General features: G+C 34.6%; 1 protein-coding gene across 2 annotated transcripts in view; it reads right to left on the bottom strand.

Moving 5' to 3' along the window:
• Nucleotides 1–12,424, bottom strand: part of ndst3 (N-deacetylase/N-sulfotransferase (heparan glucosaminyl) 3) — a 186,640-nt gene that overhangs the window by 33,045 nt on the left and 141,171 nt on the right. For both annotated transcript variants that reach the window (XM_022681787.2, XM_049472364.1), the window contains exon 7: nt 661–843. In XM_022681787.2, the coding sequence (XP_022537508.2) occupies nt 661–843 (183 nt within the window). The remainder of the gene's footprint in view (nt 1–660; nt 844–12,424) is intronic.

The following is a 12,424-nucleotide window of genomic DNA, read 5'->3' as shown; positions in this document are numbered from 1 at the left end:
TGTTAAAAATATAGTTTGTCTTTTACCTTTCCTTTTTTTACCCAAATTCAGTAAAAATCAAGAAAAAAGTCTGTATAGGAAATATGTATAGTTTATCCATTGGTTAACTCCCTTTTTCCTTTTATTTTACACAAAATCAATAAAAAATGAGTAAAAATCAGTAAAAAGACAGTATAGGAAATATGTATAGTTTATCTATTCTTTAATTTCCCCCTTTTACTTTTATTTTACTCAAAATTCTGTAAAAAGTCTGTAAAGGATATTACTGCAGAAATGTGGGATCACCAAACACTATTAGATCAAACATTAATTGCTGACATACACATTCAGTTCATTTGTATAAGATCTTTAGTAGAATTTAGTAGAATTTATCATATTTTAGTAGAATGCTGGTTACATTCAGTTGAGTTATACTGACTCCAATGATTGATTTCAGTAAAATATGGTCAAAAAAAAAAAACAGGAGCCATCTACCTATTGGCTTCTGGAACCACCTCAACCGTCCTTTATGTGTTCTTCTTTTACAGTATATAACATACAGCTGTTTGGTCTAAGTGTTGTAGGCTGTAGGAGCAAGTTACCTTTATTCGTTTTTCATCAAAAAAAAAAAAAAAAACAGACATCAAAAACACAGACCGTCTCACACACACACACACTGACCTGCCAGAGGGGGTTCCTCTGCTCGGGGAAGAGTGTGAAGTAGTAGTGCGCGAGCTGCAGAGGAGGAAGCGTGTGGAGTCTCAGGTTGGTCCAGCATTTGAGGAAGTTAGCCAGGTTTACGAAGGTGTACAGACCCAGACGATCATTTCCATAGTTAGAGAGATGAGTCATGAAGATACTGATCTGTGGAGCAGCAGACAGACAGACAGACAGACAGACTGTTTAATTAGACGTCCAATAAACAACCAGATATAGACAGCAGCAGAGACATTGCTCTCTTATATTTATATGTATTTAATGCATTTGTGTTTTTATATGTAAATTAATCACATTAACCAGGTTTACAGAGACTGGTGATGTGCAGCATCAGTAAAAGTCAAAATATTTGGACACACCTTTTTATTTAATTATTTTCTTTTTTCTTTTTTTATTTTATTTATTAAGAATTATATATATATTACAATTAAAATATATGGAATTACATAGTAAACAGTAAAAGTGTTTGCAAAATTAAGTAGAAGTTCTTAAAAATATATATATATATTTATATAGTTTGATTAGTTTTTCCTTTCCTTTTTTCTTTTCTTTTACTAAAATTCAGTAAATAGTCAGTAAAAAAATATGTATACTTTGTCTATTTATTTCTTTTTCCATTTTCCTTTTCTTTTATTTAAATTCAGTAAAAAGTCAGTAACAGTCAGTAAAAAGACTCAAAAGAAAATATGTATAATTTGTCCAGTTTTTCCTTATTTTTTCCTTTTTTTTTAAATAAAATCAAAGTAAAATTCAGCTAAAATGATAGTTTGTCGAGTTTTTCCTTTTCTGTCACAGTAATACTTTTATCGAATTATTAAAATGTTCTTAAAAGTTGTTTTGTATATTTGAACAAAAAAAAGAACGAACAAACTTTATTTTTTTGCATTTCATTTTCTTTTTGTTCCTTAAATGTGGTAAAAATTCAATTTAATAAAGTAAAATATGTATAATTTGTCTACTTTTTGCTTTCCTTTCTCCTTTTCTCTTCCTCCAATTCAGTAAACATTCAGCAAAAATGATAGTTTGTCGAGTTTTTCCTTTTTTTTTGTCACAGTAATTATTTTATCGATTTTATCAAAATGGTCTTTGAACAAAGAAATTAACAACCTTTTTTTTTTGCTTTTCTTGTTCATTTTTCAATGCAATGTAGTAAAATGTAGTGTTTCCTTCCCTTTCCTCTTTTCTCTTACTCTAATTCAGTAAACATTCAGTGTAATTCAGTAACAATTCATTTAAAATGTTAATACATTTGAAAAATAAATATTTTTTTCCCTTCTTGTTTCTTAAGTTTAGTGAAACTTCAGTTTAATTCAGAAAACAGTTATTAGTTTTTTCTAGTTTCTCCTGTCCTTTATTTATTTTTTCTTTTCTGTCACTTAAATTCTATAAACATTCAGTAAAAATTAGTACATTTTTCAAAAAAGTATAGTCTATTTTTTCTTAAGCCAATATATTTAAAAAAATAATAATAAAATACCAAAAATTGCAGATTACTTGTAGTTATTACTTACAATAACCCCATCTAAACAAGCATACCTATACTGGGGTATCTATTGGTAATTTTCTTTTGCTTTTCTGTTACTCAAATTCTATAAAAAAAAAACAGATTGTTTAATTTAGAAAAAAATCTGGAAAACAATAGTAATAATTTAGTACAAATATGTATTTTTTTATCTCTTTTTTTTGTTATTTAAATTCAGTAAGCATTCAATAAAGATCATTAAAAAAAATCAAAATCAACAAAAAAGTATAGTTTGTCTAGTTTGTCATTTTTTGTCAGTAATTCATTAATAAATATTTCTATTATATTGAGTTATTATATTCTACTAAAGTCCACATTCCAAAACTGTTTTTCCTTTCCTAAAAAAAGTAAAGTATAGTTAGTCTAGTTTTTCTTTTATTTTTATATTATTTCTCTATAATAAAAAAAAAATATTGAAATGTCAATGCATTTTTAAAAAATAAAAAAGGGCGGAGTCACAGTAGTTTATATCAATTACAGAAGCTCCACCCACAAATGCATTTTTACTGATGTACCTTCTGGTAATTTAAAAAGAAACATTCGCAAATGTAGCTGATAGGGGTGTGACGAGATCTCGCGGGGGAAAAAAATAGTTTAGCGTGGACTTTTTTTAAGCGGGATCTGGCAACACAGCAGGAGTGCAGCTACGTTCTGTTTGTGGGGTATGCAAACGTTGTATCAGCGCCCCCTGGGGGAAGGGGGAAGGGGGGGAGGAGATACGTTCTGTCATTACTAGCCCACCGCGCTCCGCAAAACCAGCAAGCTGATTGGCTGTTTCTCCTGAGAGGAAATTTATTTGGGGCTTTTTTTTAGTTGAAAATCTGGCTGCATTTTGGCTCCAGTGGAAACGATAAACGGTAACAGAGTGACCAACAAGACACAAAACATATATAAATACTACATATGAATACATATATATATATATATATATATAGATACAAATATACTGTACTGTATTTTAAAAAAAATTCTGTCTCTGTTTGCACTTCAAGCATAGTCTTAATATGACTGGTTATGGTTCTGCATAGTTAAATTACAAGAAATTTAGGAGAAAAAAAACATAGTCTTAATATGACTGGTTATGGTTCTGCATACTAAATTACAAGAAATTTAGGAGAAAAAAAACCATAGTCTTAATATGACTGGTTGTGGTTTGCACTTATTGTTTGCACTATATAAAACCTAGAAAAGTTTTATTTTTATTTTTTATGATTTTTTCTTTTTTCTATTTCTTATAAAATCAATGTGTGAGAGAAACCAGTCTGTTAAGTTTGCGTTATATGATTTTGTCAAATAAAACTTTTTCATAAAACCATTTTTCATTTTTGACGTTTTCTTTAAAATTGTATTTTTAAATCTCGTCTCGGTCTCGTGAACCCAGTATCGTTTCTCGTCTCGTCTCGTGATATTAGTGTCCCGTCACACCCCTAGTAGCTGACGCTGACCCAGTAAATACCTGCAGGACACCAGTACCACATTAGTAAACTCCCAGAAGGATTTATATGTGATGTCTAGACTGCAGCTGGCAAAGAGCCATATATATATAGTAAAATATAGCGTGACAAATGTTTGTACAGCATTTCTATTCTGGGTCTGAACTGACCCAACTGTAGTAAGCTGTGGCTTTTTTTTCCCCACTCAGATTCAGTCGGAGTCGTGACTGTTGTTCTGTATCTCTACATAAATAAACATAAATTAAAAAAAATAAAGGCGCTACAAATTATTCAGAAAAAACATATTTGGTTCTATAAACCAAAAATTTGTAACAGAGACATGCAAGTAAAAAGTAGTAAAAATATTTTGGAAAATCTCGATAATATAGATATGATATATATTGTGATTATTTATATAAACGACATGCTATTAACACATATTTTTTTCTTCCTCTGTAAAAAAAAGCAGCAGTTTTTAATATTTCATATTTTAGATTTAAATAAAATCAGTATTACTTAATGAAAAAGAGGCCAATTTTTTTAAAAATAAATGGCATTAATATGAATCTGCAACAGTCTCAGCAAATCTAAATGAATTTTTAATCATTTCAAAAACAGAGTTGATTGGTAGGTCTTCAAATTAGACTTCCAGGAGAATAAGTACTGATATATATAAACTAAGATTTTAGAACATACTGTATGGTTTTCCTTTCGTTTTTCTGTTTCTGAAAGAAAAAACTGCGTAATTCATTTAAAAATATGTATATTTTGACTGTTTTTATTTCCCTTTTTCTTTTTTCTTTCTGTTACTCAAATTCAGTAAACATTTGGTAAAAATCATTAAAAATTCAACAAAACAAGTATAGTTTATCTAGTTTGTCATTTTTTGTCACAGTAATTCTAGAATATTTCTATTATATTGAGTTATTATGGGCTAAAATATGAACTTAGATTTCAGGACATACTGTACTGTTTACCTTTCATTTTACTGTTTTCTTTTACTGTTACTAAAATTCTGAAAAAAAACTGCATAATTCAGTAAAGAATATGTATATTTTGTCTGATTTTTTTCCCTTTTCCTCTCTGTTACTCAAATTCAGTAAAGATTGGGTAAAAATCATTAAAAATTCATCACATAAGTATAGTATTTTTTGTCACAGTAATTCTATCATAGTTCTATTTTATATTGAGTTATTATGGACTAAGATATAAACCAAAAATTTCAGGACATACTGTATGGTTTTCCTTTTGTTTGTCACATCTGGTGCTGTTAGCTCCTCTGTCCCTTCCACACCAAGCTCTAACGGAGGTTCTCAGGTCAACAACTACACTACCCAGAATGCACCACCTGCTGACATCACGCACTCACCTGATCACGTGACACCTCACCTGCTTCCTCCAGGAAGTCCCGAATACTGATTACTGGCACTATAAAGGTGCACGCCACACAAACACCCACGCCGCGTATTGTAGGTTCTCCTCTTTACAAAGCGTTCTATATCTCTTGTCTCAGTTTATCTTGTGTATGACCTTGCTTTTGTTTTCTCGACGCTGATTATTGCCTTTGCCTCTGATACTGGATTGTTTGTGTATTACCTGGACTGTGTTTTCACTACTGCCTCTTGGATTACCTCTGACATTGGATCTCTCGTGTATGAACTCTGGACTGTCTCTCGTTTATGGTATGGTTTTGCCTTCATTGCTCTGTTTACTGGTGATTACCCATTGTGTCTGTATCGACTACGTTTACATCTGTTTATTTTATAATAAACATATATTTTTATCAGTATCTGCACGTGTCTGCAATTCTGTGCAAACCATGACATTGTTTTTCTGTTTTCCTATCCTATTACTTAAATTCAGAAAAAAATCTGCATAATTCAGTAAGAAATATGCATATATATATATATATATATATATAGATATTAGCTTTTTCTTTCTCTTTTTTCTTTCTGTTACTCAAATTCTGTAAAGATTTGGTAAACAAAATATGTAAAATTCAACACATGAGTATAGTCTGTTTAGTTTGTCATTTTCTGTCACAGTAATTCTATAATAACTCAATATAATAAAGCTATTATGGACTAAGATGTAAACTGAGATTTCAGGACATACTGTACATTTGAAAAAAATAAAATATATATATATATATTTAAGCTACTTCTGTTTTGCAGTGGTAAAAAAGCAGCAGGTTTTCTCAAGAAAACATGAGAAAAACATGTATAACATACGGTAACAGTCAAACACTTTCTTATTCAGTATTTTTCTTAATTTCTTTATTAATTAGATTTTCCATATTGTAGATTAATATTAAAAACATGAAAAAAATTAAGGCACACGTATGGAATTATGTAGTAAACAGTAAAAGAAGTGTTATTCCTCTACATTAATCCCCTGATCTAAACCTGATGAACTGAGATGGTGATTTGAGAAGATTTAATTGGGATGAGCTGGAGCTTCACAGCATGAAGGAAAAGCAGCACCTCCAGGAACTCCTTCTTTTAAGATGGTGAGAAAACTATTCCAGGTGACTCTCCCTCATGGAGATACTCTTTTTTTGTTTACTAAATAATTTCAAATGTGTTCCTGTATAGCTTTAATATAGTCTTTAATATACAATTTACAATGTAAAAAATCATGAAAAGAAAAAAAAAAACTCAAAACAGTTAAAAAGTCAGGACCCAAAAAATGGGGACCCATTTTCTATTTGAGGACCTTTAGGTCACTGATTCTTACACTGGCTTTTGAGGACCCTCAAACGGTCCTAATTTTTACTTTGTCCCAAAGTGTTGTGTTGCAAGTTAAGAGATTAGAGGGTAAAAAGTTACAAGATAAAAATTGGGACCAAATGGTTGTCCCTTAAAAAACAGCTTTGGCAAAACCTGCTGCTTTACTTTCTTTTCTAGCTTACTTAACTCATTAACAGGCCAGGATTTTTTGTCAATTTTCTGCATGATATCAAACCCCTAAATCTTGAGAATTTGTATTCAAGCATGACATAAAAAGATTTCATGTTTGTTAAGAAACATTACTGAAACTCTAAATTGTAATTGTAATCTAAAATATTGAAGTAAATCAGCAAAAAATTGCTCTTTTCCAAACTCTTCCATTTTTAAAAGCAATATTATCCTAATTACAAATAAATAATTTCATTGTCCTCCAAACCTTTCATTTCATTACGGTTTTCTAGTTTTTATGTCTATTTTCAATCATGCAGAATTTGTGGATGTTTATTAAGTGTATTAAGAGTACAATACAGCTTCTCCAAGTGTTTTTAGGAGTCTACAAAGCTCTTCAAACTTTCAAAATGAAAATAACTTATTTTACTGCAGAGATAAAGGGATTTGTATTACTGTAGCCCATATACTATAGTCTTCAATATAACATTTACAAATAATAAAAATTAGAAAAAAAAAATCATAAAAAGAAACAAAACAATCAAACCAGTAAACAAAAAAATGGGGACCCATTTTCTATTTGAGGAGCTTTAGGTCACTGATACTTAAACTGGCCTTTGAGGTCCTCATTATTTCACATGGTCCTCATCAAGTGTTGTGTTGCAAGTTAGAGGTTAAAGAAATAGAAGATAAAAACGGGGACCCATTTTCCATTTGAGGACTTTTATGTCACTGATTCTCACACTGGCTTTTGGGGACCCTCGTTTGGTCCTCATTTTTGCTTTGTCCCAAAATGTTTTTATTGCAAGTTAAGATGCTAGAGGGTAAAAAGATAGAAGATAAATATGGGGACCCATTTTGCTGTTTGGGGACCTTTAGATCACTGGTTCTCATACTGGTCTTTTGGGGACCTCCACATGGTCCTCATTTTTACTTTGTCCCAAAGTGTTGTGTTGCAAGTTAAGAGATTAGAGGGTAAAAAGATAGAAGATGGGGATCCATGGGGATCCATTTTCCATTTGGGGACCTTAAGGTCACTGATTCTTACACTGGCTTTTGGGGGACCCTTGCACTGTCCTCATGTTTGCTGATGTTGTGTTTCAAAGTAAGAGATTAGAGGGTAAAAATATAGAACATTAAAATGGGGGCAAATTTTGCCATTTGGGGACCTTTAGGTCACTGATTCTCACACTGTCCTTTGGGGACCCTCAAATATTCCTCATTTTGGCTTTGTCCAAAATTGTTGTGTTGCAAGTTAAGAGATTAGAGGGTAAAAAGATAGAAGATAAAAATGGGTACCAAAAATGCAAAAACAGCTTTGGCACAACCTACTGTTTTACTTTCTTTTCTACTATTGTAATGCAGTGTTTGGGCCTGTAGATGGCAGTAGTTTAGTGCAGTATTTGTGTGGAGTGCTCTGGTGTGTAACAGTGTTTAGGCTCAGAGAGTGAGAGGGTAGAGAATATATAATAAAATTGAGATGATGATGGTGATAATGAATATTCTACCATGTAAGGTTGGGTTGCAGTACATTATGGGGACCTGCGATCTGGTTTTGTGGTTGTAGCATGAACCACAATCGCCTCCCACCTCCTGCTACTTCACCACATTCGCTCGCTTCTTGTTTTCAGCTGATGAGGTACATGCCAGATGATTGGTGAGTGTGTGTGTGTCATGTGTGTGTGTAAGTGTGTGTGTGTATGGCGCCCTTGACGGCAGAAGGTCAGTAAATGGCAACAGAATGCAGCCTTGGAGATCTGAATAAAGCAATTAGCAAGTCGAAGCCACCAGCGGGAGTCCGGCCAGTGTGAAAGGCGTCACGCCGACTCTGTTTAACACCCCGGCGATCAGCTTTTGTATTTGTACGCGGTCGTTTCCGTCGAAAACACACCCGTTACCGGCTGTCCGGAGAGATTTGAGCCACCGCTGTTGGTGGCACGGAATTTGCAGAACGCTGTGATTGAGTTTGCGTGGAAAAAGAAAGAAAGAAAGAAAGAAAGAAAGAAAAGGAAAAGTCTCCTAGCAACCGCAGGGGTGTTTTCACATGTTTCACGTGTTCAATCCATATGTGCTCAGTAAGGGTTCGTTAATTTACCGGCACTGTCTTATTATTGCCAGCTTCTGGGCACGGCTGCCGCTCTCAGGGGAACGTTCAATCACCCCCCTCGTCTTGGCAAAGAGCGCGATGACGTACAAAAAAAAAAGGAAAAGAAAGCGACGGGATGTGTTCACTCAGCGCCCGGCTATGCTATAATTCCGGCGTGGTCCGCAGGGAGACGTTCGCTCGCTCACAGGGCTTTTATGATCACAATCGATACAATTAGCAAGGGGCTGCTATCCTAGTGCCTACAGTGACATTAATGGAGTCGGGTCAATAACGGCAGAGACCCTAAACTTCGCTCTCAGGATGTTTTAGAGAAGAGAAGAAAAGATTTACTACGGGGTGCATTTCGCTACGTAAGAACTTGTGAAGAATGAAGAACGAACTGGAACTCCTCTGGGAAGAAGTTGGGAACGGTTCCCTTCCCTTGTTCCTTGTTTGAAAAGAACATTTGAAAGTATGAAAGAAGCCAAAATCAAAGAATGCAACTGCAAGGGTTTAAGACAGAGTTTGGTTTCTTTAGCACTTTAGGATCAAAAAGTTACGGAGGCACCATTTACCAGATGTGTGGACTCGAGTCCTAATCAAGTAACACATTTTTTGACTCGCGCCTTGACTAGACCAAATCTAAAAAGACAAGACTTGCGACTTGACACTGACTTTACCTTCACTGACTTCAGTGAATTTGGAATCAAACACGGTGTTAAGACTCGAAAAGACTTGACAAAGCTATGTTTAACATGTTTAATAAGGTTATTTCCAAGTGTTATATTATTTTATTTAAATAAAGTTTTTATATGGAGACTTTTAAAGCACCGTTAGGTTATAAAAACATATCCCAAGCTTTGAGCCTCCCTAGTTGAACTTCTATCCAACCTGGATGAACTTGAGTTATTTTGTAAAGAAAAATGGGCAACAATTGGCATACCCCAAAAGACTTGCAGCTGCAATTGCAACTGCAAATGCAAATGGTGGCTCCACAAAGTATTGATATAGGGGGGCTGAATAATTTTCAGATTTATATTTAATTAATGTTTTTGAAAACCATGTATCATTCACAATCATTTTTATGTTAATAAAGACCATGAAACTCCCGGAAGGACCTTTTTCCAAAAAACAGCAGTCATGACAAAGGCAGTAATCAAAAAGACAGCTTCAGCTCTTCTGGAAAGCCTTCACAAGGTTAGGAGTGTGTTTATGGGAAAGTTTGACCACTCATCCATGTCTTTATAGATCTATGTCATGTTGGAATAGGAAGAGGCCGTCCCCAAACTGTTGAAATTGTACAAAAATCTCTGTAATAAAGAGTTACTTTAACTGGACGTTAAGGGGCGAGTTTAACTTCTTAAAAACAACCCCATACCATAATCCCCCCTCTATTAAACTTTATACTTGGCACAGTGCAGACAAGTCAGACAAGTACAGTTCTCCTGGCGACCACCAAACCCAAGGTTTAAGGGGTATGAAAACCTTTGCAAGCAACTGTAGTTTCCTTCAATGTGAAAAAAAAGGCTAATTTCAACTGTTTCTAAACACAAGCTGTACAATACCACCAGTTCAAGGACCTTTCATGACCAACCAGCACTAGGACCACACTCTAATCCCCCCTCTGCCAAACTTTTTTTTTAATTAGCACAATGCAGTCAGACAAGTACTGTTCTCCTGGCAACTCAACTGTGACTTTACGGTCACATATATTATTTATGTTGACATAATTTTTAAATCTGGTTAAATACAAGCTGATGTTCTGACCTTCATAGCTAAAGACCTGAGTAAAATATAGAATCATACACATATCTAACCAGTACCATTGATCTGTTATCAAAAATCAAAAACTCAGCTCGGAAGAATAGTTAGCATTGTCCAAGCCTTCTGCTAGCTAGAATTGAGCCATTAGATATGTATTATCGACATATAATATCAAACCAAAGAAACCTTCTTACTAATCTAACCAGCATACTGCCTTCCATCTGTGATCAAATTCCACTTCACTCTGGCTAATCCGCTATGGATTAGGCTTCATAATCCTTTATGGTGCTCCAGCCAAATCATATTAACAAAAATGTTTATAATGTATATAAAACAGTAAAAAAAAATGACATTTTATATGGAGTATTTGGTTATTTGGACTTTACTAAGTAAACTTTCCTCAGAATATTGTGAAATATCTACATTCTATTTGCATCTATGCTGTTCATATTGATATCGTAATTACTGTATATTATACCACAGTTAGTTCCCTTAGTTAACCTGCAATCTGATTGGCTAAGAGGCGTTCTATGAGTGCCGTTATCAGCCGGTAATGCACTGTAACCGAAGATCTTCATGTATCACTCCGCCAGATACAGCTAACTTAGCAACAATGCAGCACTTACAAGCCAAACAGCACAGCTACAAACAGAGCAGCAACGGAACTATTTTAACTGTCGGAGTTCTTATAACCAAACAGATCATATTTTCTTGTCTTCTTTGACTCAAAAATCTTTCAATAAACATCTTTCAAAATATTGTGAGACAAATGTTTGCCATATCATCCCGCACAATTTCAGGCTCACTTACAATCATCATTATGTTAATAGAAAAGGCCATGTGACTCCTGGTGAAACCTTGTCCCAACAATCAGCAGTCGTGAAGAAGGCAATTAGACGTTCTTTCTTTATTTCATGAACACAAACAGATGTAACAGATTCAGCTCTTCTGGGAAGGCTTTCCACAAGGTTTAAGAGTGTGTTTATGAGAATTTTTGACCACTCATCCATGTCTTTATGGAAAAACAATCCCCATACCATAATCCCCCCTCTACCAAACTTTACTCTTGGCACAATGCAAACAAGTCTTGTGTTTTCGTTACCAGTCACTTTCACTTTGTCATAATAGCAGTTGACAGTTGACTGTGGAATATTTAGTAGTGAGGAAAATTCGCAACTGAATTTATTGCACATTGCACATTGTTGCATCCTATCATGGTACCATGCTGAAGTTCACTGAGGTCCCCTGAAATTTCTCATCAAAACTAGGCCTGCACCATATTGAAAAAAAGTTACATTGCAAATGTTCTTGACAATGAAACTAAAACACCTGTCATTTTAGTGTGGGGGGTTTCATGGCTAAATTGGAGCAGCCTGGTGGCCAATCTTCATTAATTGCACATTGCACCAGTAAGAGCGAGTAAGAGTGTGAAGGTTCAATTAGCAGGGTAAGAGCACAGTTTTACTCAAAATATTGCAATGCACACAACATTATGGGTGACACACCAGAGTTCAAAAGAGGACAAATTGTCGGTGCACGTCTTGCTGGTGCATCTGTGACCAAGACAGCAAGTCTTTGTGATGCATCAAGAGCCACAGTATCCAGGGTAATGTCAGCATACCACCAAGAAGTACCAACCACATCCAACAGGATTAACTGTGGATGCTGTAAGAGGAAGCTGTCGGGTCCTAACCCGGATTGTATCCAAAAAACATAACACCACAACAGAATTCAATGTGCACCTCAACTCTCCTGTTTCCACCAGAACTGTCCGTCGGGACAATAAATTATTGTGGTCTAAAACCAGGTGTCCAACCCCTGTATATCGCGATATTGAACAATGCACGGCCCGTGACGTCACCAGCCCCGCCCCCACCCACGCTTGTGCCTCGCGTCTGGTCCAATCAAGAGCTGAGTCAGCGCCGAGCTCAACTCAAAACCTGAGGAAAACATCAAAATAACAGTAATTTGCCCTTTAATCAGACATTCAAATGGCTTTTTAAAAGGTATATAAAAAAGAGTGTTT

The sequence above is a fragment of the Astyanax mexicanus genome, chromosome 25 (genome assembly GCF_023375975.1).
Source record: "Astyanax mexicanus isolate ESR-SI-001 chromosome 25, AstMex3_surface, whole genome shotgun sequence".
NCBI lineage: Eukaryota > Metazoa > Chordata > Actinopteri > Characiformes > Acestrorhamphidae > Astyanax > Astyanax mexicanus.
The sequence above is the reverse complement of the archived record's forward strand: the minus strand, read 5'-3'. Positions and strand labels throughout refer to the sequence as shown.